This window comes from Myotis lucifugus, unplaced genomic scaffold (assembly GCF_000147115.1).
Source record: "Myotis lucifugus unplaced genomic scaffold, Myoluc2.0 scaffold_639, whole genome shotgun sequence".
In the NCBI taxonomy this organism is placed as follows: domain Eukaryota; kingdom Metazoa; phylum Chordata; class Mammalia; order Chiroptera; family Vespertilionidae; genus Myotis; species Myotis lucifugus.
This window is the reverse complement of record NW_005871687.1, coordinates 169,604-197,044: the sequence shown is the minus strand read 5'-3', so window position 1 is coordinate 197,044 and position 27,441 is coordinate 169,604. Positions and strand designations below refer to the sequence as shown.

At 38.2% G+C, this 27,441-nt stretch overlaps 2 protein-coding genes across 3 annotated transcripts in view; one reads left to right on the top strand and one right to left on the bottom strand.

Moving 5' to 3' along the window:
* The window catches only part of ASPA (aspartoacylase), a 59,511-nt gene that overhangs the window by 12,809 nt on the left and 19,261 nt on the right, over positions 1-27,441 (bottom strand). Inside the window, exon 1 of one of the 2 annotated variants that reach the window (XM_006105129.3) lies at positions 643-989. The exons of the other annotated variant lie outside the window; for it this stretch is intronic. Coding sequence (XP_006105191.1) covers positions 643-875 — 233 coding nt within the window. The 5' untranslated portion in view covers positions 876-989. Of the gene's footprint in view, positions 1-642; positions 990-27,441 lie in introns of those variants that run through there. 2 annotated transcript variants of the gene reach the window in all.
* On the top strand, positions 7,318-22,567 carry SPATA22 (spermatogenesis associated 22). The gene is made up of 8 exons (XM_006105130.3): positions 7,318-7,391; positions 10,148-10,276; positions 12,215-12,275; positions 12,403-12,498; positions 14,453-14,795; positions 17,175-17,304; positions 19,168-19,265; positions 22,376-22,567. The coding sequence occupies exons 1-8, from the start codon at positions 7,349-7,351 to the stop codon at positions 22,565-22,567; spliced, it is 1,092 nt and encodes a 363-aa protein (XP_006105192.1). The 5' UTR covers positions 7,318-7,348.

The window sequence follows — 27,441 nt, the reverse complement described above, 5'->3', positions numbered from 1 at the left end:
ACAGTACCTGGCACAGTGCCCCATGAAAAGTAGGTGTTTAATAATATTTTTAGGTAAATGAAAGAAGTGTTAAAAAGAAAACACTTAGGAACCTACATATCTACAATAGTAGCTATAATAATGTAAACAGAGGCAAAAATAACTAATTAAAACATACCTGGAGTGTTATGGTTGAATACTTTCATTAAACAAATATTAATCAAAACATAACATTTTTCTTAACTAGAACTTTATGTACTATTATAAATATAGTTGCATGAAAACATAGTAGTGAATCACTTAGAAAGCTAACAAATACATATGTACCCAAGTACAGTGACCAAACATTAATTTAATGTAAAAGACTATTAATTCTGTTCTTTTAAAGATAGATTTAAAAAAAACATTTGCTATTTATCTCAGTCTGTACAGATACATTTAAAAAATTAGTAAAGGATAGTCTGATGCTTAAAAAGGTTTATGAAAGAGCATGTGAATGCCCAGTTTAGAGAAATGAATAATTCATAATGGAGTGTGATTAAAGTGAAAGTGATCTTATTCGCAATAGCCACTATATGTATAGACATGAATAGCACACACGTGTTTTCTCCCACATATACCACTTTTCACATACACACATGCATTCACAATATATTGTCTTACCCAAGATTTCCATGGTCAAAAACTCGATTCAGGTCACAGTCAATATATCTGGTACACTTCTTCACTGCTCTTGGGTTGGTGATAAATGGTTTTACCTCCAGTCCTGTTCTCTGAATCTCAGCGCCATTCTCTAGCCAGTGCTTAACCAGAAATACTCCTGTTAGCTCATTCCCGTGAGTTCCTCCAAAGATAGCAACCTTTTTAATGGGATCTTCAACAACATGATAAGTCATTTTATCAAGTAATTTTTATCTGATTTCTGCAATTCAGAAGAAAGAAGAGCAAAGAACACTTACTTCCTTAAGAAAAGTTTAGAAATCTAAACCTAAATGAGACTTTTACCAAAGTGCAAAGTGCAGAGTTCTCTTGAGTGGAATGTATTTTAATTTTCTGTTGCAAGTCTGAGCCCTGTTTATTATAGGGCACTCCCTTCTTTAGCCCTGCCCTTTACCATATTTGGATCAAAGTATGCAGAGATTAACTAAAGTTACAGCTATTTACTTTAACTTCTAACTCCCTCAAATGGTTGGTAGATCTAAATGCAGTGATAAATTAGTATCTCATAATATGACAAAAATTGTGTTTTCTCTTCAGCTAGAATGCCATCTAATGGTGAAGTCATGACCATTTGTAGTTATAAAAAGTTTATACTTTTCTAAATATAAAAATATAATATGCATATTATTCAATATTTATAATTTCTACTTGTATTTAAAAAGATTTCTTCTCTGAAATGAGTACAGGTACACCTCATCTGAGAGCATTTGAATCTTAGCTCTATAAACAGTTTCAAAGGCCGGTCCTCAGAGACCTCCTCTGGAACTGCATCCTTTCTTTCAGAATTCTTTTTTATTGTCAGACACACAAGAACCAAATCAATGACCACCGGGACTTAAAAAGCTACTTTGAAACATGCCTTTAATTTATTTCTCATAAAGTTTTTGGTAATTCTGTGTCAATTTCTTTAGGAATCTTTCTTTCTTTTTTGGCTCAATGCTCACTTTTTTTTTTGGCTCAATGCTCAAGAAAAAGTAACTGTTAGTAATTTTCAAGTCTTTGTCATGCCTGAAAATGTCTTGGGGCATGCTACATGCACGAACCAGATTGTATGAGTTTATGTAGACACAGTCAGCCCAGTTTACTGGCAGCAGAGGCTCTCCACTGGACTGTGTCACTCAAGAGGGGGTCTTATTAGGGCAGACCTGCCAGAACACGAAGATGGCTACATTCCTTTGGAGATATGGTTCTGAACCAAATCTGATTTGATTTCCTGCTCAACCATCCAGAAAGTCAAACGTGATCAAGTACTGGAAACACTGTGTGTACTAGTGATGCCAGGCTGTTTGCTAGGGGTGCAAGAAGAGGAATCCATCACTGCAGAGCAGTTTAATCTGTCATGTTTTTCTGAATATGTTATGTCAGTTTATTCACGTATCCACTTTTTAAATAGCGTGTGGTAGGTACTGACACCCCATTACAGGGGTAAAGGGAAGATAAGTTAAGCAACTTGATTAAGGTTCCTCAGCTGCCAGGAGAAAACCAGGCCTGGGACCCAGGTTTTCTGATTTTAAGTTCAAGTTCAGTGTTTTCCCAGAACAACAGGGTGCTTCCTGTTAATTTGGCCTTCCCCAAAGTTCTAATTTTGCTCCTTTGGAATTCACGTAAACAGTCACTCCAGTGTGCCTCAGAAACAAACAAGCATACAAACAAAATACATGATAGAAATATAAAATATGAAAACTTCAAAACATTTATTCAACCAATTCCTGTGCGCTTTCTTTAAAAGATTATAACGTAGAGATAGTGAAAGCAAAACAGTGAAACCTAAATTTACATATTAAAATGACTGTCCTACCCTAACTGAAAGCCCCTGTATTTTTTGATTTTCTACCCACATCACTGTACATTTGAACACTTCAGTGTGGAGAGGCTGAAAACGAGCATAAGTACAAACAGATGGTAGTCGTATTGTGTAGCTACTTTGGTTTTAAGAGCAGTAACTATGGTGAATTATTAACACTTGCTTATATTTTGTTTGCGCTTCTGACGATTTGGGGTTAGTTGTGTCCTTTGCCCTAGTCTTTCTGGAAGAGCTGCTGCAGTTACTTACTCATGGCTGGCACAGATGACTCGTATTTGGAGACTTGTTTCATGGAATTTTAACAGCTCAGCACTTTGAAGCCCATTTAACATTCATAAGTAAAGTTTCCCTTACATACAAAATGAGTAACTTTTTTTGATAGTTAATAAATTCCTGTCAATCTGTCCCATCCTTACCTTGTTTATTGTTAGAGTCTGTCTTCTGTGGAAAGCTTTATTAGAGAAAAGGAGAGCATTTCCTTAGAGCCAGAGCAAGCGGCTTTTCATACTCTTATACCCAGTTAACTTCCGAAAGATTTTAACTCCCTGTTTCCCAAAGCACACTAAATTTTAGAGCCCCCCAAAAACCACTTGAAGAAATTAGTCTAGCCCTAGCCGGTTTGGCTCAGTGCATAGTGTGTCAGCCTGCAGTCTGAAGGGTCCCGGGTTCGATTCTGGTCAAGGGCATGTACTCGGCTGCAGGCTTAATTCCCGGCACTGGTGGGGTCACGTGCAGAAGGCAACCAGTCGATGTCTCTCTCTCATATCGATGTTTCTGTCTCTCTGTATTTCCCTTTCTCTTTCACTTTCTCTAAAAATCAGTGAAAAAATATCCTCCGTTGAACATTAAAATAAAAAATTAGTCTAGTTCTTTGAAAGTTCAGAGAACTAATAGCATACAAAGTGGAACCCTTCCTAGTTGTCACAATCTCACTATTGGGTTGAATATTTAATGTTTGAAGTACTTAAAAGAATAAGCCTAATAACTTCCAGCACTATAAATGTTATTTGTGTGGGGGTGGTGGTGGTGTCTGATTTATTGGTAAAATAATGTAGTTTAAAGCAAAGGGAGAGTAAACTGTTTATAGTCATGGCTGTCCAATAGATCAATGCCAGAAATTTTGTGGGAGTCAAATTTCAGGTGGGATTGTTTTTAAAATGGTATGATTGAGAGATAAAGAGGATCTTTCCTCCAATACTATATGTAAGGTGTCTCATATATAATGTGGTAGTCCAGCAGTCATGTAACCAAACTATTCTACTTTAATTTTCTTCACCCCTAGGGCCATATTGCTGTCACTATCCTGAACTTTCTAGGTGGAAATAAATGATAAACCAGAACAAGATAAGGATCAGGTAGATAAGTTTGTCAGCTGCTATCAAAGATTCCACATTGCTCATGCATGTAATTCCTCACAGATATAGTACAGGATGTTGTTCATAGTGGGTTTACAGTTTTCCATTTTAAATTTTTAAAAAAAAAAATGATTTTAGAGAGAGAGGAAGTGAGAGGGAGAAACACATCCATTGGCTGCCTCCCGCATACCCCCCACTGGGGGTTTGCCTGAATCCCGGGCATGGGCCCTGGCCGAGAATCGAACTGGCGACCTCTTGGTGCATGGGGTGATGCTCAACTGACTGTGCCACACTGGCCAGGCTATAGTTTTCTTTTTAATGAGATCTCTATTTTGCTGGGGATAGGTGGGCGTTATGTGTATATGTGTATATTATGTAAATATGTATGTATCAGGTTAAAATTGGCTTCCTTGAAGCGTCTACTCATTTTTTTTTTTAAGTGTCCTCTCTGGAACCATGACGAGTAACAAGTCTTTTCAGACACTTTGTTTAAAAATTTTTTTTCGGGATTAAATGAAGACTGTTACTTCAGACTGTTTCTGCAGTTTAGCATTCAAGGTTCTGTATTAGCCGGTCTCAGTCCACCTCGAATCCTATCTCCCCACCTCCTCCTCTGTTGGACCTAATCTTCAAAGAAACCACTCTTCGTCTCATGGTGCCCTAGTCCTAGGCTTTTACTAACACCCTTCCCTCCACCTCTGTGCTCTCTACACCCCCTCCTTCGCCCATCCCAGACCTCGAATGGCTGGAACGCATGGTAACCCCAAAACATGGTCTTGGAACCCAGACTGAAGGAGAGTCACTAGCCCGGGCCTACGGTGAGCACTCAGTAACTGGCAGCTTGCTATACATAAGGGCTAACATTTAGAGAGCATTTTCTTGTTTATTATTTTGAGGGCAATTAAGTAAATATTGTTTTGCGGTTCACTAAGCGGGGAAATGCAGGTCTAAAGGGGGTAAGTAACTTGCCCGAGGTCACAGGTCCGGAAGCAGCCGCCTGGAGTGGGAGGTCAGCGTTAGGGTCACGGCTCCATTCCGCTCCTTCCGGCCGGGCCTGCGAGGCGCGTGCTCCCCTCTCCGAGCTCCTGCAGCCCTGGCCCTGCCCTGGCGGCCGCTGCCCACCTGCAGGGCTGTCTCCTGGACCCAGGCCTCAGCTCTCGCACCAGTCCGGCGGCCTCCTGCGGCCGGTGCCCTGATGGCTGTGCCTGGGAAACGCAGCCCGACCAAGCGACACCCTGGACCTGCTTCCTAAGGCCGGCGGCCTTGAACTCATTCTCTTCGAGGCACACGCGGTTGCCACCAGCATCGTACGGACTGACGTCCAGAACCTAATAAATGACCCCGGGGATGGGCAGGGGGCAGGGCGACCAGACAAATCTGGGGCAGAAACCGGCTGGGCAGATCTGCCATCATCTCACCCGTGACTAGAACACAGTCTTTCTTCTCTGGGCAGAACTGTAAAGAGGTAGCGCCATCCCTGCACCTCGTACATGACAGTGTGAGGACACAAGGGGAGGTGTGTCAACGTCATGGTTCCTGGGAGAGGGGGTATTTGTCCTCTTCAGCAGAAGGCCCCGCGCCATTGTGCGCTCACACCCAAGGTGGTGGCCTCTGCGCCTGCGCGGGGGTGGGGGGTTAGGGGGAGGGCAGATGGGAGGGCAGCGTGGTCTGAGGTGCGCCTGCGCAGACTTGAGGCACGCCTGGCAGCGGGGGTCTGAGGTGCGCCTGCGCGCAGGTTTCCGCATGCCTGCGCCTGCGCAGGGCTCGACTTCCCGCGCTTTTTAGGAGGTCTGAGGTCGTAGACTGCGCAGTCTCCGCGGCGGCCGTTGACTGAGGCGACAGTTGACCGTTGACGGAGGCGGCGAAACCTGCAGGTAAAAGTTGCGTATGGTGCTGGTTGGAGAGCCAAGAAGGGAAAGACCATATTGTCGCTAGTTACCAAACTACCCCATTTCCTGCGTGAGGAGGGGAGGTTGGAAGAGAGCATGAGCCCTGACTGGAATCCCTCTCCCACGAGGGGTCAAAATCGGCCTCCTGGCCTCCCCCTGAGGCAGTGGGTTTGGGGGTGCGGTGTGTGTGTGGGTGCGCGCTCAGGTTGTAGATTGAGCAAACCTTTTGCTTGTCCTCGTCGCCGGCCACATTAATGCCAGTTGGACGCTGGGGTGAGGGCAACTCAGAGCCCTGGCCCAGGGTCCGTGGTCCTGGGGGCGGATGTTGCACGTTTATTCTGTTTGCGTGAAACTCGGAACCGTCATAGCCCTTGTCCCATCACCCTCCGGGTTCGGGTGCGCGTGGCGTTGGTATTTCTGGGCTGAGGAAAAGCCTCATAACCGCCGATTGGGTTCCTAGAATGGCATCAGGAATATGTTCTAAGGGCCTGCGGGATCCGGCTTCACGCCCAAGTTAGGAAACAAAGCGGAGGCAGTCCCCGCCCTTACGGTCCCCAGGTTTCATGTCTGTGTTTGGAAATTAACATTTACCTCAGTCCGATTCGCCATGACTTAGTTGCGTTCCTGTCTGTCTGCCTCACTGGGTCATGAAAGTTGGCATCTTGCCTTTTCACATGATCGGGAAGCGTTTGTTGAATTCGGTTGGGGTTGAACTATATTAGGAGGCTACATATGGGAAAAAATTATAGCGGAAATTCTGTTGTAAAAGCAAGCAAGCAGAGAAATGTGTTTGTCTTGTTGAAATTCTGGAAACGCTGAGTGGAAACATCGTTTCGGTTGTTCTGGGTATTAAGTGAGGCCGCAGTCTTTTTAAAAAAAATTTTTATTTATTTTTTTCATTGATGAAGTTATTACATATGAGTCCTTATCCCCACATTACCCCCCCCCCCCACTCATGCCCTCCCCCCTGGTGTCCGTGTCCACTGGTGAGGCCTATATGCTGGCATACAAGTCCTTTGGTTGATCTCCCCCTCACCCCGCCCTCACCTACCTTCCCTCTGAGGTTTGACGCAGTCTTTGTGGTTACATAGCCCAGAGGTCTCAGGCTCAGGACAGGGATGGGACCGCCATGGTGTGCTGTGCAGAGACCTGTCCCTTCCCCAGGCCAGGGCCGTGGCCGGTGCTGCCTCCCGGCCTTCCAGGCACAGAGCTGGCCAGTGTCGTCGCCCGTTCTGCTCTGTCAGACCTGGTTCGGAATTATCCTCTCTGTGGGTCATGAGTTCTAAAGTTACTTACAGGGCCTGTGTGAAATGGCCACACAGGGAGGCAAGGTTATAGTCACCCTGGTCCTAGCCGATTTGTAAGAGAGCCGAGAAAACGGTTCACGTTGTTCATTCTCAGTTAGAGATGAAAGACTCCACAAAGCGTTAACAGGATCAGGTTTGAAACCATAGTTTTTAAACCTTGATTTCAGTAATTACTAGGCTAAGGATTTGATTTTGTTGTTGACACAGTATGAGTTATAAGTCTCTTTCTTTGAAGATTTAGTCCAATAACTTCATGTGCTAAAGACAAAGGTATAGACTTGGATATTGACGGAAATGAAGAGAAACCAAAATGAAAATTCAACCCGAAGTACAGCAGGTATGAATAACTTTTATTTTAAAATTTTCTATATTTTGTATATACTATGTAAAGCTTGTGTAATTTATAGATGGAGCATTTTGGAGGAATTTTTGAAAAAATGAACATGTAGTCTAGCTTCTTTACTATTTAGGTCCAAGGAAATAAAATAATTTAAGGTAAAACATTTAGTGGCAGAAGTGGTAGTAAAATCATACCTCCGTGGGTTTATTAGTGGTCTTCCTACAAACCCTATGTGTTTGAGTTCTGTTTTTATTTGTATTTATGACTTATTTAAAGTATTTCCAGAAGCACTGGTGTCTCCCTAAAAGCTTTCCTTATTATTTCTGCTTCCCGATTTATTAGAGGACAAGAATGAAGAGAACCAGGGAAATGATGATAATGGACAATGAAGATAATAATAGCTATTATTTATTGTGAATTTACTGTATTGCTAGACATTTAGTTACATGTAGTAAAATATTTAATTCTTACACCAATCCTTTGAGATGGGCATTATCATCCTTGTTTTCTAGGTGAGAAACTAAGGCACAAAGAGGTTGTTAAAAAGTGACTTAGGAAGTGGCAGAACCAGGATTTGAACCTTGAAATCAGGCTCTAGAGTTCATACTCTTAATCATACTCATATCCTGCCTCTTAGTATGTCCTGTTGGCACAATGAGTTTAAGAAAATTGCCCAAGTTTATACTTTGAAGTTGTATGTAATTCCACCCTACTTTGAAGTCGTAATTCAAACTCAGGAAGTTTGATGCCAGAGCCCATATCATTTCATCAGTTATCACAGAGTTTAACTGTTTATTTCTTAATAAACTCTCCTGTAGTACAAGTTTTGATGGACCAGCTAGAGCAGCGGTTCTCAACCTGTGGGTCACGACCCTTTGCGGGTCGAACGACCCTTTCACAGGGGTGGCCTAAGAAACATACATAATTACATATTGTTTTTGTGATTAATCACTATGCTTTAATTATGTTCAATTTGTAACAATGAAAATACATCCTGCATATCAGATATTTACATTACGATTCATAACAGTAGCAAAATTACAGTTATGAAGTAACAACGAAAATAATTTTATGGTTGGGGGTCACCACAACATGAGGAACTGTATTAAAGGGTCGCGGCATTAGGAAGGATGAGAACCACTGAGCTAGAGTATGGTACAGAGGGAAGATGTGTAAATTGAGACTGAGGAAGCTTGGGTTCTATCTAGGTTCTCCCCTGTGGCAATGTGCAAGCTTTTAGGACCTATTTTCCTCTGAGATCCTTTCTAGTTTTACTGTTTATAAATTCTGACTTTTGGCTTGACTTGAGATCCCAGGTCTTTTATCTGGAGGGTGTGGGGGTAGTGTTTGTTCTCATTTGGATTGGATATTATCACTCTAATGCATTGTCAACATGATCCACAGAAAATATGCATTCCAGATACCTGGAGTGCTTGTTAAAATTTCAGTTTCTATTGAAATAAAACCTATGAGAGTAGGGTCTAGGACAGGGGTGGGCAAACTTTTTGACTCGAGGGCCACAATGGGTTCTTAAACTGGACCGGAGGGCCGGAACAAAAGCATGGATGGAGTGTTTGTGTGAACTAATATAAATTCAAAGTAAACATCATTACATAAAAGGGTATGTCTTTTCTTTTTTAGTTTTATTCATTTCAAACGGGCCGGATCCGGCCCGCGGGCCGTAGTTTGCCCACGGCTGGTCTAGGAACTGGCATGTTAAGCATAATTCCAGTGAAATCTTAGTCAAACTAAAGTTGGAGAACCATGGCACTAAACGGTATGCGGCCATAGTCCAAAGAGTGGTTTGGGTTTTTGAAAACATGGGTCAATGTCTGGTTCTCCTTTACCCCTTTTGTACTTGAAGGGTCCCTTCTAGTTGATATGGTAATAGGCAAGCATAGGTGGGAAATAAGTAAAAAAAAAAGTAGATTGGGAAAGGGTTGGGGTGGGGAGGGGGGGCGGGAGGAGATGGGAATTATTTCCAAAGAAGAGGAAATAAGGCAGAGTTAACCTAGAACAGTGGTCGGCAAACTGCGGCTCATGAGCCACATGCGGCTCTTTGTCCCCTTGAGTGTGGCTCTTCTACAAAATATCGACTTCTGCGCATGGGCCACGAAGTTCCAATCTCACTGTACATGCACGCCCGCACGTGGTATTTCGTGGAAGATCCATACTCAAGGGGCCAAAGAGCCACATGCGGCTCGCGAGCCGCAGTTTGCCGGCCACTGACCTAGAACAAGAAAGGAGTTTTTACAAAATAGAAACAGACTCCTAGATTCAGAGAACAGACTGATGGTTGCCAGAGGAAAGGGAGTTTGGGGGAACCAGGTAAAAAGGTGAAGGGATTAAAAAGTACCAATTGGTAGTTACAAAACAGTCACAGGGATGGAAAGTACAGTATAGAGAATATAGTCAATAATATTTTAATTACTATGTATGATGCCAGGTGGGTACTTGAAATAGCAGGAGGATTACTGGATAAAATATATGATTGTCTAACCACTATGCTGCACACTGACACCTGAAAATAGTAGAGTTGAATGTAAGGTGCAATTGAAAATAAAATGTTAAAAAAGGAAATTTTAGAGAAACAAATGAGGCTATTTAGGATCTTAAAAAGAATGTAAGAATCAATCAAAGCTATAAAATATGTTTATAATAAATATATAATTAACATATAGCAGTAGACAAATTATTGTATAACTAGATCTGTTTTCCTATTATATACTAATTTATTGGAACATTTGATTTAGGCTGCTTGCCTGTACCTTTGTTCAATCAGAAAAAGAGGACTAGACAGCCATTAACTTCCAATCCACTTAAAAATGATCCCGGTATCACTACTACTTCTGACAGTTATGATTTCCCTCCTCTACCAACAGGTAAGAAAATAAGTTGCAAACTTTTAGAAAGTAAGAACTAGGATTATAGAAAATTACCATTTCTATTTTATGTTTTTCTTCTTTCCATTATCCAAATATAGGGATTACTTTTTCTGAGCATTCCAGTACAGTAGTTTGAGTTTCCTTGTCTATTAGGGTGGCTTAGAATTTTAAATGGAGTATCTTAGATCTGGAGCCTTTCTTTTAATGAAGTGGTAACCTATATTGTAAATAATTTTCTTTTTCATGATACATATGGATATTGTGGTTTAGACCAGCAGTCGTCAACTGTGGTCCGTGAGGTGCAACACTTTGTCGACTGCTGCTTTAGACATTTGGTGCTAAAGAATGAAGAAACTCAAGTTGCCTCAAGAATAAAGTGTGCATGGGAACACAGGAAGGGTAGAAGACCTTAGGAAGGGTAGAAGCCCAGGAATTTCTAGTGTTTAGCCTCAGTCTTTTTTTCTCTTATAGCATTTTAATCTTTATTTTGTTGGCTTCCTATAGTTTCAACAAGTACATTAACTAAATTGCCTTTGCTAAGAATTAACCTTTTAAGTCTAGTTTTCAGAGCCCATATTGATCTCCTTCTGTATCTCTTGTTTCAAATTCTAGACCCTGGGAGGTCTTAAACTTTACTGACTTTTTACTTATCTTCAGAAAGAAGGCACAGACAGAAAGACATTCTGAAATATATACGCTTACATTTTTCTTAAAAAATAATAGACTCTTATGCAATTAGAATTTTAAAATCAATCAATCAGTCTCTTTCTCAATACTTGTATTTTTAATTTTATCCACTGTTCAACCATAGACCTTAATCTACTTCTAAATTTATATTCTTCCACATTTGAGGAATGTGAAGTACGGATTTCATATTTTCCCATTTTTATCGATAAAATATTCACATGAATATGCATAAATGGGTATTTGTCTGGTTATTCTCTGCCATTTAAAAAATTCTGACTCTGCCATTTCAAGAATTTTGGCTCAGCAGGTAGAGAGTTGGCCTGCAGACTGAAGGCTCTCAGGTTCAATTCCTGGTCAAAGGCATGTACCTTGGTTGCAGGCTCGATCCCCAGCTCCAATCAGGGTGTGTGTGGGAGGCAACCAATAGATGTGTCTCTCTCACATCGATGTTTCTGTCTCTCCTCCTCCCTTCCATTCTCTCTAAAAATTAATAAAAAAAAATCCTCCTGTGAGGATTAACAAAAATAAAAAATAAAAAATTCTCCACCAGTTAAAATATTTTTATAAGTAGCATAATGTTGACCTTATATATTAACAAAGTTTGAGCTGCTCCAAAGAGAAATTTGTATCCTCCTAAAATACTGAACTCTACAGGCTCTGACCAGGATAACTGTTAGAGATATGAGATTCTTATATTGGGTAAGAGAGAGGACTAGATCAGTGGTTTTAAAATTTTGAAAGATAGGTTGGGAAATAATCAATCTTTAAAAAAAAAATAGAAGAGAGTAGAGTAGAATAGGAAATACCAGACTGTATCACACATAGCAAGAATAAGAATTGGTGAAATTTTATGTTCTTTCTCCCCCTGCCCAATACCCACACATGCATACCACACATAAGTATTTCCTTTCTGAGTTATGATGTATTTCTTGTTGTGGGTTGGAATGAAAAAGTTTAAGAAACACTGATTACATTGAATTCATGTTACACAGTACAAGGTACTATACTGAGATTGATTGCAGAGAATATACAGATAAACCTATTACCTTTGCATAAAACACAGTGGGGAGAAAGACATCTATAAAAATTAGTAAGGCACACTGTGAGAGATTTCTCAACAAAGTGCTGTTGAACAAGTCCATATCTTTAAGTTCTTTTCTTCCAGCTTTCAACCGTCAAATAAGTATGAAATAATTATTATTTTTAAATGCTACCTATTTTACTTTTCTTTCTGTTATATCTTTTGAGATTGGGCCTGGGAAGCAATGAATCCAGAGTTGCCTCCTTTAACGAAAACAATCAACACAGGGTATGTGGAAACATACATCAATGAATGTGTGTCTGTTACTGATTGATGTTATTCTTCTATGTATATTTTACATTTTTAAATTTGGAAACAAACTATTAATATTTAATAAGTTATGTTTCCTCGAAAGGCAAATACCACATTCAGTTTCTCATCCCTTGAGAAGTCAAGATTCTGTGTCTAAGTCTATTCAACCAAACACTGAAAGGAGCAAGAGTGGTTGGAGGTGAGTCTACTTAAGATTTCTTTCTTTTTCTATTCCTTCTCCTCCCCCTCTCTCCCTCTCTTTATGTTTTCCTCCTTTCTTAGAATTACATTTAGGAAATTTCTATGCTTACCAACAACTATAGCAATATTAGTTACATTTTATAAAAGAAGTTAAAAAGACTTTAGGTAAATTAGGCAGTGATTATATTTCCAAAGATTTCTTCATGTTATAATGAAATTTCCACCAATATTGATCACCATGAATTTATTGATTTTTCTATAGATTATTAGTGATCTAATTGAAAATAGGCAAAGAGTCAGAAATAGCTGTGTATTAATATTGGAAATAATTTGGGGAACAAAGTATTGGAAAAAGAGCATCAAACATATATTAGTAATTATTTAGTGCTTTGATATGCTATTTTAATTCTGACAACAACCTTATGAAGTTACTATTACCCTGATTCTTATTAAAGATATATTTTTAAAAAGGGGAAACTTAATAAAGTTGTTAATAAATACATCAAAACAATATTTTCACTTTTAAAAATGAGTTTTGATTTTATTATTATGCTAATTTCCTCAGGACCATTCAGTTACTTTCTTCAGGACTAGGGCTTGAAACTAGGCCTATTAATAGTTTTGAGATGGTTTTTGGAGGCATAGTTCCAGCTGCAGGTGATAGGAGAAAGTCTATTGTGATAGGCTTTAGACTGAGAATTAGGTAATAGATTGTAATCTGGGCAGTCACCCAATATTAGATAATCCAGTTTGAAATAATAGATAATTTGTCAGACAGTTGGAATAAAACAACAGAAAATCCAGGAACAGAAAACAATTGAAAACTCAACTAGGCAGTTCATAACCCGCTGAAGATCTTTTAACTGGTTCTATGTTTAGGTTCAGAATCTAGGCTTTACCTTCACATCCATCTACCCCCAACAACAGCCTGTTTTGGGGGATCTTATTGACCACTTAGACCCTATCTTTGTCTCTGAAGAGAAGAATCTGAGTGGGACACTGCTCCCTGCCCTGCTCAGGAGCCACTACAACTTAGGCCTCATGGTCTAGTTGGGATATTGAGGATCTGGCTAGGCTGCATTGGCTACTAAAGCGGGCTTGTCCAGGCTAGGAGTACCTCCTGAGCAAAGATGTTGGAGGAAGTTGCAGATGTGCTATTACCAGTAAGGAATTGTGAAGCTGAAAGAAACTTTTCTAAACTATGAGTAATAAAAGTAATTTCCCCAGCCATAGAGAGAGAAGACAAAATTATTTTTGTTCTTTCTCTTGAAAATAACATTGCTATTATATGAAGAGGTGATCAGTGTACGAAAAATGTCTTATTGAGGTATATCAGGTAATTAATCATAATACTAATAATATTTTTCCTGAATATTGTGATGTTTGTGGTTTTTATCACCTTTTAAAATTTTGAAATTATTTTTTTATTTTCTCATTATTTTGATACCTAATTTTGTACTTATTTTTCTTAAGAAGGCTCCCCAAATTATACAAACTTCAGATCTCATACAATTTGTATTTATATCTGGTTACAAATTATTTTCCTAAAAGAGATGAGTTGTATTATTTGCCCTCTTGTGACATTTCCAGGAAAATCATCCTATACAATAAAAGCCTATGCTAAATGTCTGACAGTTCGTTCGACCATTCGACCACTCACTATGACATGCACTGACCACCAGAGGGCAGATGCTCTGACCCGTAGGTTAGCTTGCTGCTGGGGTCCGGCCCATCTGAACTGTGCGAGACAGGCTGGACATGCCCTGGAGCTCTCCCGCCGTCCCTCCCCAGCCGGCCGCTGGCCTCCTCTCCCCCATCAGCCAGGCTGAGGCACCCCACTGGTGCACAGATTCGTTGGTCCTCTAGTTCAGAAATAAGAATTATTAATTTTTAAATTAAGAAAATGTAAATGGAAACAAAACTAATACTAATTTTTAAAAAAACTATTACAGCTACAGAGATGGCAACAAAAATACCAGCTTCAAAACGTGGGATAGAAGTGATTTTAGGCCTCAATGCAAAAGAACAAACCTAGCGGCAAATGATGGAATAAATTCTTCTCCAGTGAGTTTGGGAGTGCAACAACAGAAACAGCTAAGAGTATCTCAGCCTCCTAACTTATCTCACCAAGGAGAATGTGAAGTACTCAGACAAGCACACTCTTCAAAAACACCTGGCTCCACAATGAGAGGTCTAGGAAAAAACAGTACATTACAGGCATTTAAGCCCAATATCCAACAAAATCAATTCAAGAAAAAAACATTATGTGATATTCCAGAAGAAAACGCTCTCAAGGTAAATTTTAAAGTATGAATTATTTACACTTTTGTATCTACATGTAAAAAATGAAATAAATATTTAGAAAATTACAGAGATAAGAACAGTTGAAATCAATCTCATGGCATGCAGGTCAATTGGAGTGAATGAATGTTAGTTTCTAAAATATTTCCGTAGAGGTTGTGAACGGCTGTTCCTTTTCATAGTTGCTTTAGAGTGTCCTACTGGGTTCTGAATTTCACTGTTTACTAATCATTGAGACGATGACAGTTTATCCATTGCTTGCAGAAGTTCTCCAAGCTCTTCATATGTCAGTCAAAGTAACAAGGGTCAGCAAACTTTTCCTGTAAAGGGCCAGAGGGTAAATACAATATTGTTTGTTTATGGGCCGCATGGTCTCTCTTGCAACTGCTCAGCATCTGTCATTGTAGCTTAAAGCAGCCATAGACAATACATAAATGGATGAGTGTGGCATGTTCCAGTAAAAATTTACAAAAACACAGCAGGTTAGACATGGACTGTAAGCTATAGTTTGCTGACCTTTGCTCTATAATCTGGTTTTATTTTATCTCTAACCTCATGTTTCATATTCCACTAATTCTGCAATGCACTTGCCATTTTCCGATATTCACAATTCTCTAAACATGATATACATGATAATATGACTCTGCTTTGCTTATGTTCTCCCTATATTTGTACTTCCTTCAGCCTTACTTCCTGTTTCCATTCTTTGCTGTTATTGTTCTTTGCAAATGTCTATACTATATAGCAGGTTTGCTGTCTTCCCTCCCTGTCCCCTGGCCCAATGGATTGTTTACCCTCTGTCCTCTGGAAAGCTGAATTGTACTACATAGTGCATCATCTTAGGATCCCTTAGCTGACTTCTGTTAGGGGTCAGCCAGTGGGAGTCACTGGCAGGATATCAAAGGGTGAGGAGAGAGGTTGGGTTTTTCTCTGCCCTCCCTGCTTAAATGTAGTGTCACCGGCAGTAGCTGTGTCCCTGCATCATATAGTCCCTTCAAGAGTCTAGCTTTCACAGGTTTGGTAATTTCATTTCCTCCCCTTGTCCTTTCAGCCTACGAGTGGTAGAAGTTTTGTATTGTTAGTTTTTGAGAGCTTAAGTGCCTTAGATTTGTTCTGCCCACATGTCTGTGAGCAGTCTTTTCATTTGAGGTAAATTCTTTCTCCCTCCTGGAAATCTGTCTAAAATAGCATGTTTCATAGTGGTTCTCAACCTTAGGTTTCCTTATACATAAGAATGATACAACATAGTGACCTTAATAAAAGTGGCTCATTATGGCAGTATTCCTCTATAGGAGACATTCATAACTTAGTTAAGAGGGGGAGAGGGAGGAAAGGTAATTATAGTTAGAAAACAATGTCCCATCACGTGTTCTTAGATATGCCTTGCCCTCACAAACGAAAGTGCCACCACCACCCCTAAAAATTAGTATCTTAACACATTGTACTCTTAGTTGATCTTTAAAAATGTCAAACACATTCCATCTCAGGGCCTTTTACACTTTCTATTCCCATAGTCCTTACTCAACAAGCTATTTAAAATAATTATCTGTTTCTCTTTAGCCTTTTATCCTGTTTTTCAAATGTATAAGATATATAAATTCCTAACATTCTATTATATACTTATTGTTTATTTTCTGAATTTCCCACTGGATGTCAAAATCTATGAGGGTATATCTTGTCTGTTTTGTTCACTGTTGTTTCCTCATTAGCTATGTTTGGCACATAGTAGGTACCAATATGTACATTTTGAGTGAGCGAATGAATGAATGATTCCCCTCCTTGAGGATGAGAACATTAAGGAAAAGAATTGTGGCCAAAGCCGGTTTGGCTCAGTGGATAGAGCGTCGGCCTGTGGACTGAAGGGTCCCAGGTTCGGTTCCGGTCAGGGCAATGGATGCCCATAGAAATAATTTTCTTCTTGATTGCCTCTGCGGGAGGCAGCTGGTCGATGTTTCTCTCCCATCGATGTTTCTAACTATCTATCTCTCATTTTGAATGAGCGAATGAATGAATGATTCCCCTCCTAGAGGATGAGAACATTAAGGAAAAGAATTGTGTTCTTTTCACCTATATTTATCACAGGTTTGGTACACGACATTTAAAAAAATATTCAACAAATGAATGAACCAATGGATGCCCATAGAAATAATTTTCTTCTTGATTGCCTCCAAGTGTATCCCAGTTTCTCCTCCTATAAAGTGCTAATGATGCCTTTAATTTAAGGGAGTAACTGTACTAAAATTTTCAATAGTTCTTTTACATAGTTTACACATGTGCCTATTATAAACACCTAGAATCCTTACAAAGAAAGTGAAAGAGTATGATGGAAAATATGACTGTTTTTCTAATACTATCATTTTATGTTTTCAAAAGGATGCCTCACTGTATCAGTTAAAGCTTAAGGAAAAAGATAATTCTTTAAGAATTGTATCAGCAGTTATTGAAAGCATGAAGTACTGGCGTGAACATGCCCCCAAAACTGTTCTTCTTTTTGAAATATTGGGTAGGTATAATACTTCAAAAATACTTATGTAGTACTATTAGATGATAGTGTTCAATGTCAATAGGAATACCTAGGAGATCTTAAAGAAAAAATATTTTGCAAAAGGAGATATTAGTTAATTAGGATTTTTTTTAGTTCCTGGATCTGTCATTGATTTGTGACTTGATGTATTTGATTATTTATGCAGTATTCTTCTGATTCATAATGTTAAAACTGAAAAGATTATTACAAGTAATGTAACTCAACCCTTGAAGTTTGTGAGGAAATGGGGCAAATAAAATAGACTTGACTGAAATCACAAAGCTAGTCAACAGCAAAAATGGATCTAAGTTCTTTATTCTCAATCTAGTGTTATTTCTACTATACTTGACTAAATCCAGTAGTAATTTTGTATATAAATCCAATCATATTTTAACTACTCTGAAAGAACATTTGTAAAGAACCCTTTACTGATATGAACACCCTATAATTAATGTTTTCTAAATTAATATTTAAAAGGGGAAGAGTTTTATAGAGTGTTTCTGGAATTTGATTTTACTAGAATGAATAGATAAACAAGTAAAAGAGATTCAGAACAGACTTCTTTCAATAGTTTAAGTAAAATAAATATTTAATTTAAATTATGAAATATTCTAAACATACAGAAAAATATAGAGAATACCCATATTCCCATGTTATAGATGTGAAACTCCCGTCCATTTTTCTTCTCTAGAGATAATCACTGTGGTATCTTTCCTGTCCATGCTTTTATAATATTACTATATACATCTGATTTCATAAATTTATGTGGACTTTTAATTGATTTTTTTGTTTTAAAATACACAGCTTGCATTTTCAGCCAGCATTATGTTTTTGGATTTAGCCATTTTCTGTCCTGGCACAATATTGTCTTTATCTTGGAGCTCCAACTGTGGCCTGTTCAGCAGCTTCTGACTCTTTCCTTTTGGCATTAAGTTGCTTATCAAAGTTGTTTATACCACCCATCCTTATACCACAGTGCCACATTCTTCAATGATTTCTTTTGGTTGCTCTTTTCCAGAGGCTAGCAAATGACCTCCTGCATATAATTTTCTGACTGGTACCAAGTCCGTCACCTAAACCCTGTCTGTACTCTGAAGTTGGGGAATGGGATACACTAATTGGTTTAAGTCCATCTCAGCTCACTCCTGCATTTGGGGTTGGGGACAAATTCAATTCAAATTATATGGCTAAGAATGGCATAGGAGAGGTTTTCTAAAGGAAAATCTAGGTATTAATAGGGGAAATGGAGGCTGACCTCAAAATAACAAATGTTCATTATCAGTTTTTATAGGTGGCTGTTAAAGGAATAAATGCTCTCATTTGATACTTTCTTGAGATAAACATAATTATTTGCATTTTATAGATGAGACAGATTTGAAAGAGTTTAAAACAATTTTCTCAATTTAGTACGCTGAAGAACTGGGACTCAAATGCATGCCTTTTGATTTTAATTCAATGTTTGTTTTTTTCATTAAACCACGATGCTTATTAGTTATATGTGTGTATTTGATTATTATTATGTAATAGACTGATCTGGGGATTTAACCATTCTATAGAATACATTCTAAGAGAAAGATTCAGATGGCCAGCTATTGTCAGTTGCATGAACTTTGGCATATGACCTGTTCCTTAGTTGGAGAAGGCCAGAAATTTTCTTTCCCTTAGTATAAAACAGTTTCAGAAATATCTTTTCCTCTTTAAATGTCTTCTTTATTATTGTATAAATAAAACTATGAGAGAGTTGGTATGGGAATAGTTATTTAAATATCAACTTCTCTTTATTAAATTTTATTTGCATTTGCCATTAATGATTTCTCCCAACCCTTTTTTAATGTTACTTAGGTGTTCTCGATTCAGCTGTTACACCTGGACCATATTATTCAAAGACTTTTCTTATGAGAGATGGGAAAAATACTTTACCTTGTGTATTTTATGAAATAGTGAGTATTTGTCTAAGTATTCTTTGCAAAGCCTATGCCAACAAAACATACAAATGTAGACTGTAATTCCATTGCAGTAGAAATGATGTTAACACTTTAGTTGTACTTTCAACATTTTGTTTGGTTTTAGTTATGATTTTACAATTATTTGTTTAACTAATATGGAGAGCCTACTATGTGCCTGGCCCTGTGCTAGATGCAACAGATACAAATTGGAATATGAATGGTAAATGGCTCTTTCAAAGAGATGGTAATCTCAGTAAAGGACGGTTATATAAATGTTACATTGTTGTATGATAAGTGGCATGCTAGAGATATGTGCAGGGTGCTATAAAAGTGGATAGGAAAGTCAGGAAATGATTAAAAGAATGTAGTAACCTTATTTTAGATATTTAAGGACTAAATAACCAAAGTGTGTTTGGGAAAAGGAGAGGTAGGGAGGAAAGCACGCTAAATTGAGAGAGCAGCATATTCAAAGACAAGAAGCTAAGAGAGAGCCTGGATTGTATAGGAAACTGCAAGTAGTTTATAGTTATCAGAGTGTAGAGTTAGTAAGTGATGGGGGTTAAGGTAGTAGTCCTGAGGTTGGGGGAAGGCAAAGAGCTGGCTGGGATCTAAGGAAGAGGCTTGGTGATGAAGAATGGGGTGACAGAGGAAGTCTGGAGGCCTTATATGACTGACATACTTTGTGAGTTTGGCATTAATTCTGAAATTGACTGTAGTTCTGAAATCCGACATGGATTCTAGTTTTTATTCCACCGTTTACTAGCTTTATGACCTTGAGTAAGCTACTTAAACTTTCTGAGCTTCAGTTGTTTTATCTGTAAAGTGAGGAGACTAGTTTTTACTTTGAAAAGTTGTTTTGGCGCTTAGGTAATAACACATGAATATATAGCATTTCTGACACATAGTAGATGATCAAGAAAAAGTAATTGTCAGGTTATTAATTTCTAAATCATCTTGAGTGTTTATTATTTTCCAGTCTTATGACTTTTTAAAACAAAAGTCTTTATACAACAAAGTGCACAACTCATGCTGTACAATTCTGTGACGTATCACAAAGTGAACATTACCAGGTTAAGAAATAGAACATTGTTATTACTCCATGCATCCTTGTGCTTCCTCCCCTTCACTACCTCCTGTCTCCTAACTTTTAATGTCATAAGTTAATTCTGCCTCTTTTAAAGCGTTATATAAATAAATAAATAAAAATATCACCTGGTATGTTTTCTTTTATGTCTTATTTCATTCACTGAACACAATGTAAGATTCATCTTTATTTTTGTATGTAGCTTTATTTTATATATATTTATGTTTATATGTACAATGTTCTGTTGTCTGAATATACCACGGTTTAGTTTTCCATCCTGCTATTGATTGGCATCTGGATTATTTCCAGATTTCTTGCTATTATGAGTAATGCTCTATGAACATTTTTGTATATGTCTCTTGTGCATATGCATGCATTTCTGTTGGGTATATACCTAGGAGTAAAATTGTTGCATCATAGTGCATGTGTATGGTCTACTACAGTAGTTACTGCTAAAGAATTTTCCAAAGGGTTGTGCCAATTTACACACTTACAATCAGTATAGGTGAGTGTAGTTTCTTTCATTCTTTTCAACACTTAGTATGCCAGTCTTCTTTATTTTAGCTGTTCTAGTGAGTGTTTAGTGCTATCTCATTTGTCTACAGTTCCCAGTGACTAATGAAGTTGAGCATCTTATATACTTACTGGCCATTTAGATACCTTCTTTTGTAAAGCCTGTTCAGGACTCATGTTCTTTCTTTCTTTTTTCTTTTCTTTCTTTTTCTTTTCCTTTCTTCATTTCTCTCCTCTTCCCTTCCCCCTTCCATTCTCCCTTCCCTTCCCTTCCTTTCGTTGTTGTTAATCTTCACCCGAGGATATTTTTCCATTGATATTTAGGGAGAGTGGGTGAGAGAGGGAAAGACAGATATGCATCAGTGTGAGAGAAACACATCGATTGGTTGCCTCCTGCATGCACCCTGACCAGGGCCCGGGCCAGGGAGGAGCCTGCCCTTGACTAGAATCGAACCAAGGGACTCTTTGGTCCGCAGGCTGGTGCTCTACTGAGCCAAATCGGCTAGGGCTCATGTTCTTTTTTTCTATTGAGTTATTTGTCTTTTTGTTATTGATTTATAGGAGATAAAAAAAGTACTATTCTTGGTACAAGTTCTTTGTCCATTATGTATATTGCAAATATTTTCTTATACTTCATGGTTTGCTTTTTAACTTTTAATGGTGGCTTTTGAGGAACAGAAATTCTTCACTTTAATATAGCTCTTTTAGCAGTAATCAACATCTTTCCTTATAGTTAATGCTTTTTATGACAATTTAGTGAAAGCAATCCCAGAATAGTTTAAATATACTCATGATCAAGAGACTCTGATGCTGGATGATCTTTTTTCTGGTTTGTTAGTCCCATTAAGGCATAGCCCTTTTGGTTCCCAATCCTAAATCTGGGGTGGGATAGGGGTGGTTACCAGAATCTCTTTTTCTTACGAGCCTCTGATTCTATTTTTTCCCCCTATGAACCTGTCAAAAGCTCTGCTCAGTTTCTTAGACTCTCACTGCCTTGACTATGATTGACAGATACCTCAAGGGGAAAGCATCCCCAAATATCAGGCCCCATTCTGGACTCCTCTCCTTTCCCAGATGGAGTCTATAATTCCTCATTGCCTTAGTATCTCTCTGAAATCTATGAGATTTTTAAGTATTTCACCCAGCTGTTCCAGTTGTTCTTGGAGAGTTGGTATGAACTACCTTTCTGCCATCTGCTGAAAGTAGAACTCTGGCAGTCTTATAGAAGTGAGTAATTCATGTGCCATTTCATTGAGAATCAGTCAGTCTTTTAAGGAGCAGCAGTTTGCTAGCTTGTAAGAAGCCCTACCCAAGTAAAGGTCTTTGCTCTGTGACAGGGCACTCATATATGCCCAGCTGTCATGGTCTTGTCAGCAGTGGGGCCCTAAATCAGGTAAGGGAGTATAGCATTTTGGATGATTCATATTTAGTTGGTCATATAGTTTCAAACAGTTGAAATTTAGATGAAGTAATAAATGACTATTGATATTTATCTTTTTAAAAACAGGATCGTGAACTTCCAAGACTGATTAGAGGCCAAGTTCATAGGTGTGTTGGAAACTATGACCAGAAAAATAATATTTTCAAATGTGTTTCTGTCAGACCAGCATCTGTTTCTGAACAAAAATCTTTTCAAGTATTTGTCAAAATTGTAGATACTGAGATGAGATATTATACCAATGTAATGAATGAAATTTAAATAGTGAAGTTTAAATACTATAACTTAAAGCACTTTTCTGTTATTGTTTAAATTAGCATCTGCACAGTTCTATAGCTATTGCTTTTCTGTATTTCAACTGTTGAACTAAAATATTTAAATGCTTTCAAATGTGTAAAGAGTTTTTGAAAAAATAATGTTACTGTCTTTCATAAAAGAGCACATTTGCTAAAATTCAATAACCGTTTCAGATAAAAATGTTCAGTATAGTGGAAATAGATACTTACTTAACATGAGACAATAATACATTTGAATTAGCCCCAAATCCAACATCAAACTTAATGGGGAAATATAGAGACATTCCCACTCATGTCAGGAACAAGATGACAAGGGTGCCCACTATTAGTACTGTTACTAAGCACTGTACTGGAGCGGCTAGTTTATGCAGTTTATTTAATTACTTCACTTATTTAGTGAGCACATACTCTGTGCCAAGCAGTGTTTCAAGTGCTGGAGACAAAGAACAAAGTAACAAAAATCTCTGAACTTATGGAATTTATAATCTGGGTCCCAGAGAATACTTTAGATAAAAAAATTGAGACATAAGTATTTTTGCTACTGGCAGATGATATAATTGTTTACATGGAAAACCTAAGAAAATCAACTGAGAAACTACTGCAAAAAATGAGATAATTTAATAAACTTAATATGCATAAATAATTAGTTAGATAGTATTTAAGTGACCCATAAACATTAGAGTGTAAAATGGATAAAAATACCATTTAAAATAGAAAAAATTCCAATACTAATTAAGACTAAATGATAAATATGGAAAATATATGAATAAAACTTTAAAATATTAATGAAGTACAGAAGAAAAGACTTGGACAAATGGAAAAATAATATTCTTGGATAGAAATAAAATATGTTTTTCTCAAATTAATTTGTAGCATGTAATTTCCTCTATGTACACACACACACACACACACACACACACACACACACATGCCAAGCTGAAAATAAAGATTGTGTAAAAAAAAAAAATTGTCAAGAAAACTCCAAAATCAACAATAGCCAATAGTTTTGTTGTATATTATAAAGCCTTAAATATATTATTTGTTGCTGCCTAGCCAATTATCCCCACACCCCCAAATTAGTGGCTTAAAACAATAAGTATTCTTCTCACACTTTCAGTGGGCCAGCATTCCAGGAGTAACTTGGCTGGGCAGTTCTGGCATGTGGTCTCTTAGGAGGACCCACTTCCAAGGTGGCTGATGCAAATGACTGCCAAGGGGGTGCTTTCTGTTGGAAGGAGGCCTGTTTCTTACTATGTGGACCTTTACAAAGGGCTGCTTGAGTGTCCTCATGACATGGTAGCTGGCTTCCCTAGGGTGAGTGATCTAATAGTTATCCAGGTGGAAGCTATCCTTTTTATGATCTAGCCTTGGAAGTCACATCAGTGTACTACAGTCTCTTTGTGAGAAGTGAATCTTTAAGTATTGACCACATTTAAGAAGAGGGGAATTAGGCTCCACCATTTGAAGGAAAGAGTTCAAAGAAATGACAGACATTTTAAAACCAGCATGTATTAAAGCATATTTGTTCATGAAAAATATGGTACTGATTTATGAATAGACAGATCAATAGAACAGAATTTAAAGTATACTGTACTTGAGGAAAATAGCCTCAAGTATATAGAGAACTTAGTGATAAAGATAGCATCTGAAATCAGTGGAAAAGAGACTATTCAATAAGTGATACTGGAACCACTGGAAACAATATGGAAAATATTTAAACAGTTTTTTATGCTAAAGTTTTTATTTTTTCTAATCCTATTTTATATATTTTGCTTTTTCATTCATTTATTTTTTGTTAATCCTCACCCGAGGATATTTTTTTCATCCATTTAGAAGTTACCTTTATGTAGATTGCAAACATAGAGGTTTAACTTTCTTTTTTTTCCCCCAAATAGGTGGCTAATTATTTCAACACCATATCTTGAATAGTACATCATTTTCATATTGATTTGAAATGTCATGTTTATTATAAAATCAAATGTGCAAGCATGTCTATTTTAAACACTTTTTGATTGATTTCTTAGGGATTCTTACAGGTATCTCCCTAAAGTCTTTAAAAAATCCTGTTGGACACCATATATTTAACTCCCTTTACCCTTTAGTGCCCCACCTCCCCTCCCTCTGGTAACACCATACTGTTGTCTGTGTCTATGAATTTTTGTTTGCTTTTCATTTATTGCTTTCAGTTTTATATCCCACATAAGAGTAAAATAATTTGTTTCTTTTTCTGTCTGACTTATTTTGCTTAGCATGATAGTCCCCAAATCCATCCATGTCACAAATGGCAGTATTTCATCTTTTCTTATGGCTGAGTAGTTTTCCATTATATATTCGTAGCACATCTTCTTTATCCAATGATGAAAGATTTGATTTTGGGTGGTGGGCATACAATGCAATATACAGATGATGTATCAGAATTGCACACCTCAAAACCCATGTAATCCTATTAACCATTACCCCAATAAATTTAATAAAAGAAGCCCTGCTGACTTTTGATTAGGATTGCATCAAATTTATAAATTACACTAGGGAGAGTGGACAAAGTTTTAATAGCAAATCTTCCCATTAAGGAGTATTTCATGTCTATTTACTTAGATCTTCTCTTAGTCTTTTAGTAAAGTTTTATAAATTTGTTGATTAAAATCTTGCACATTTCACCCTAACTGGTTTGGCTCAGTGGATAGAGCGTCAGCCTGGGGACTCTAGGGTCCCAGGCTCGATTCTGGTCAAGGGCATGTACCTTGGTTGTGGGCACATCCCCAGTAGGGAGTGTGCGGAGGCAGCTGATTGATGTTTCTCTCTCATCGATGTTTCTAGCTTTCTATCCCTCTCCCTTCCTCTCTGTAAAAAATCAATAAAATATATTAAAAAAATAAAATCTTGCAAATTTCTTGTTATTTATAATAAAAGCGTAATATGCTAATTAGACCAGATAGAAGAACAACCTTTGGGATGTCCTTCCAGACGACGTTCCACATCCAGACGAAGCTGGGGCTGTGAGGGCCAAGCCCCTTGCATGAATTTCGTGCATTGGGCCTCTAGTGTGTATATATGTGCATAATTTCCTTAATTCTCTATTTCCCCAGCCTTGTTCTGAAACATATCTGCACTCTTGCCTTTCCTCTGTACATTCTCTTTCTGCCCTCATTCATTAAATCTCTGTTGCTCACCATTCTGTGCATCAACCAAGTACAATCAAGGTGGATGGATCCCCTGGAAGGTGCATGAAAGGAGGATTCAGAGGATGATAGCATGTTCTTTTCTAGCTTTACAGCTACTGCCTATAGAAAGGTTCAGTTGTGACAGCTGATTTCATCCAGAAAGATTGGTGTAAAGTCCTATAGAATATGGTATATACTTTGAACCAGGAACCCATATATGATGCTCTTTCCCCCATAGCCATGATTCATGAGTCTGGGAATTAAGGGATGTGGTAGCAGGACCAATTTCTGTCATTATCAGATCAAGTAATATACTCACAGAATTTTTGCTTCCCACCCTCACAATTTTGGGCTCCTGTTTTAGAGATCTTAGATTCTGTCATAGCTTGGGTTGCCCAAAAAGCAGAGACTGAGATAAAGTCTTATTTGCTAGTAGTTTATTTGTGAATAATATCTCATGTGAGAAGTGACAGTAGAGGCGGTAAGTAAGGAAGAAGGGAGAACCAATAGTGGGGTGGCTTACTGAGTTGGCCACCACCAGGAAGGAATAAGCCTTGGTGAAATGCATGATAGGACCATCCACCTAAGTGAAAACAGGAGAAGCATATATTAAACATCTCTCAGCATCTGTTACTTAAGGTGGATGGGAAGAGATTAACCAAAGAATTTATGCCGAAACCGGTTTGGCTCAGTGGATAGAGCGTCGGCCTGCGGACTGAAGGGTCCCGGGTTCGATTCCGGTCAAGGGCATGTACCTGGGTTGCGGGCACATCCCCAGTGGGAGATGTGCAGGAGGCAGCTGATTGACGTTTCTCTCCCATCGATGTTTCTAACTATCTATCTCTCTCCCTTCCTCTCAGCATCTGTTACTTAAGGTGGATGGGAAGAGATTAAGCAAAGAATTTATATGCATAACCCATGGACACAGATAATAGTGTGGACTACAAGGGTTCAATGGGGGAAAAAAAGGAACATCTGTAATACTTTATTGTAATACAATAAACATAAATTAACACCCTTACACTTACAGGTTGTGTGTGTATGAGTGTTAAGCTGACCTCCCATGATATTCTACTCCAGGGAATCAGAGAAACCCTATGGTAGGAATGGCAGGACAAAAGAAGCAGGTAGAGCAGGCATGAGGTAATGCTGTCAAGTTGTATCTATGTGAAGCTGGTTGAATCTGTGCAGAACTGGCTGGAATAAAAATTAGGTCAGAGAATGTGAAGTGGTACACAAGAAGCATCCGATGCAGCTCCGAGGGAGGAACACTTCTACAGACTGCTCCAGTGATTCTTCTTTTACTGGAAGCTGAGATGGTCACTTGGCCATTTTGGGTCACTGAACCAACAGGCAAACAAAGGAGTTACTGAACTGTCTGGGTAATTCAATCCAAATTAACAAAACCCCCCACAAAAACTGGGTTTCTCTTCATGAGAAAAAGGAAAGACGATGTTGGATACCTAGGAGTCTCTTTGGGGTACCACTTAGTAAAAGTTAATTTAAAAACTATAACAACTCAAAGGCAATAACATTGAGGATTCAGATTGCCAAGGAATGAAGGTTGAATGTAAATAACCCCATTCAGCTGAGGTGATGACAAAGTGAACATGGAATAGGTATGGAAGAAGGTTATACCCTTAGCTATGGCCTTGTGATCAATTGCAGGGTAAGGAGG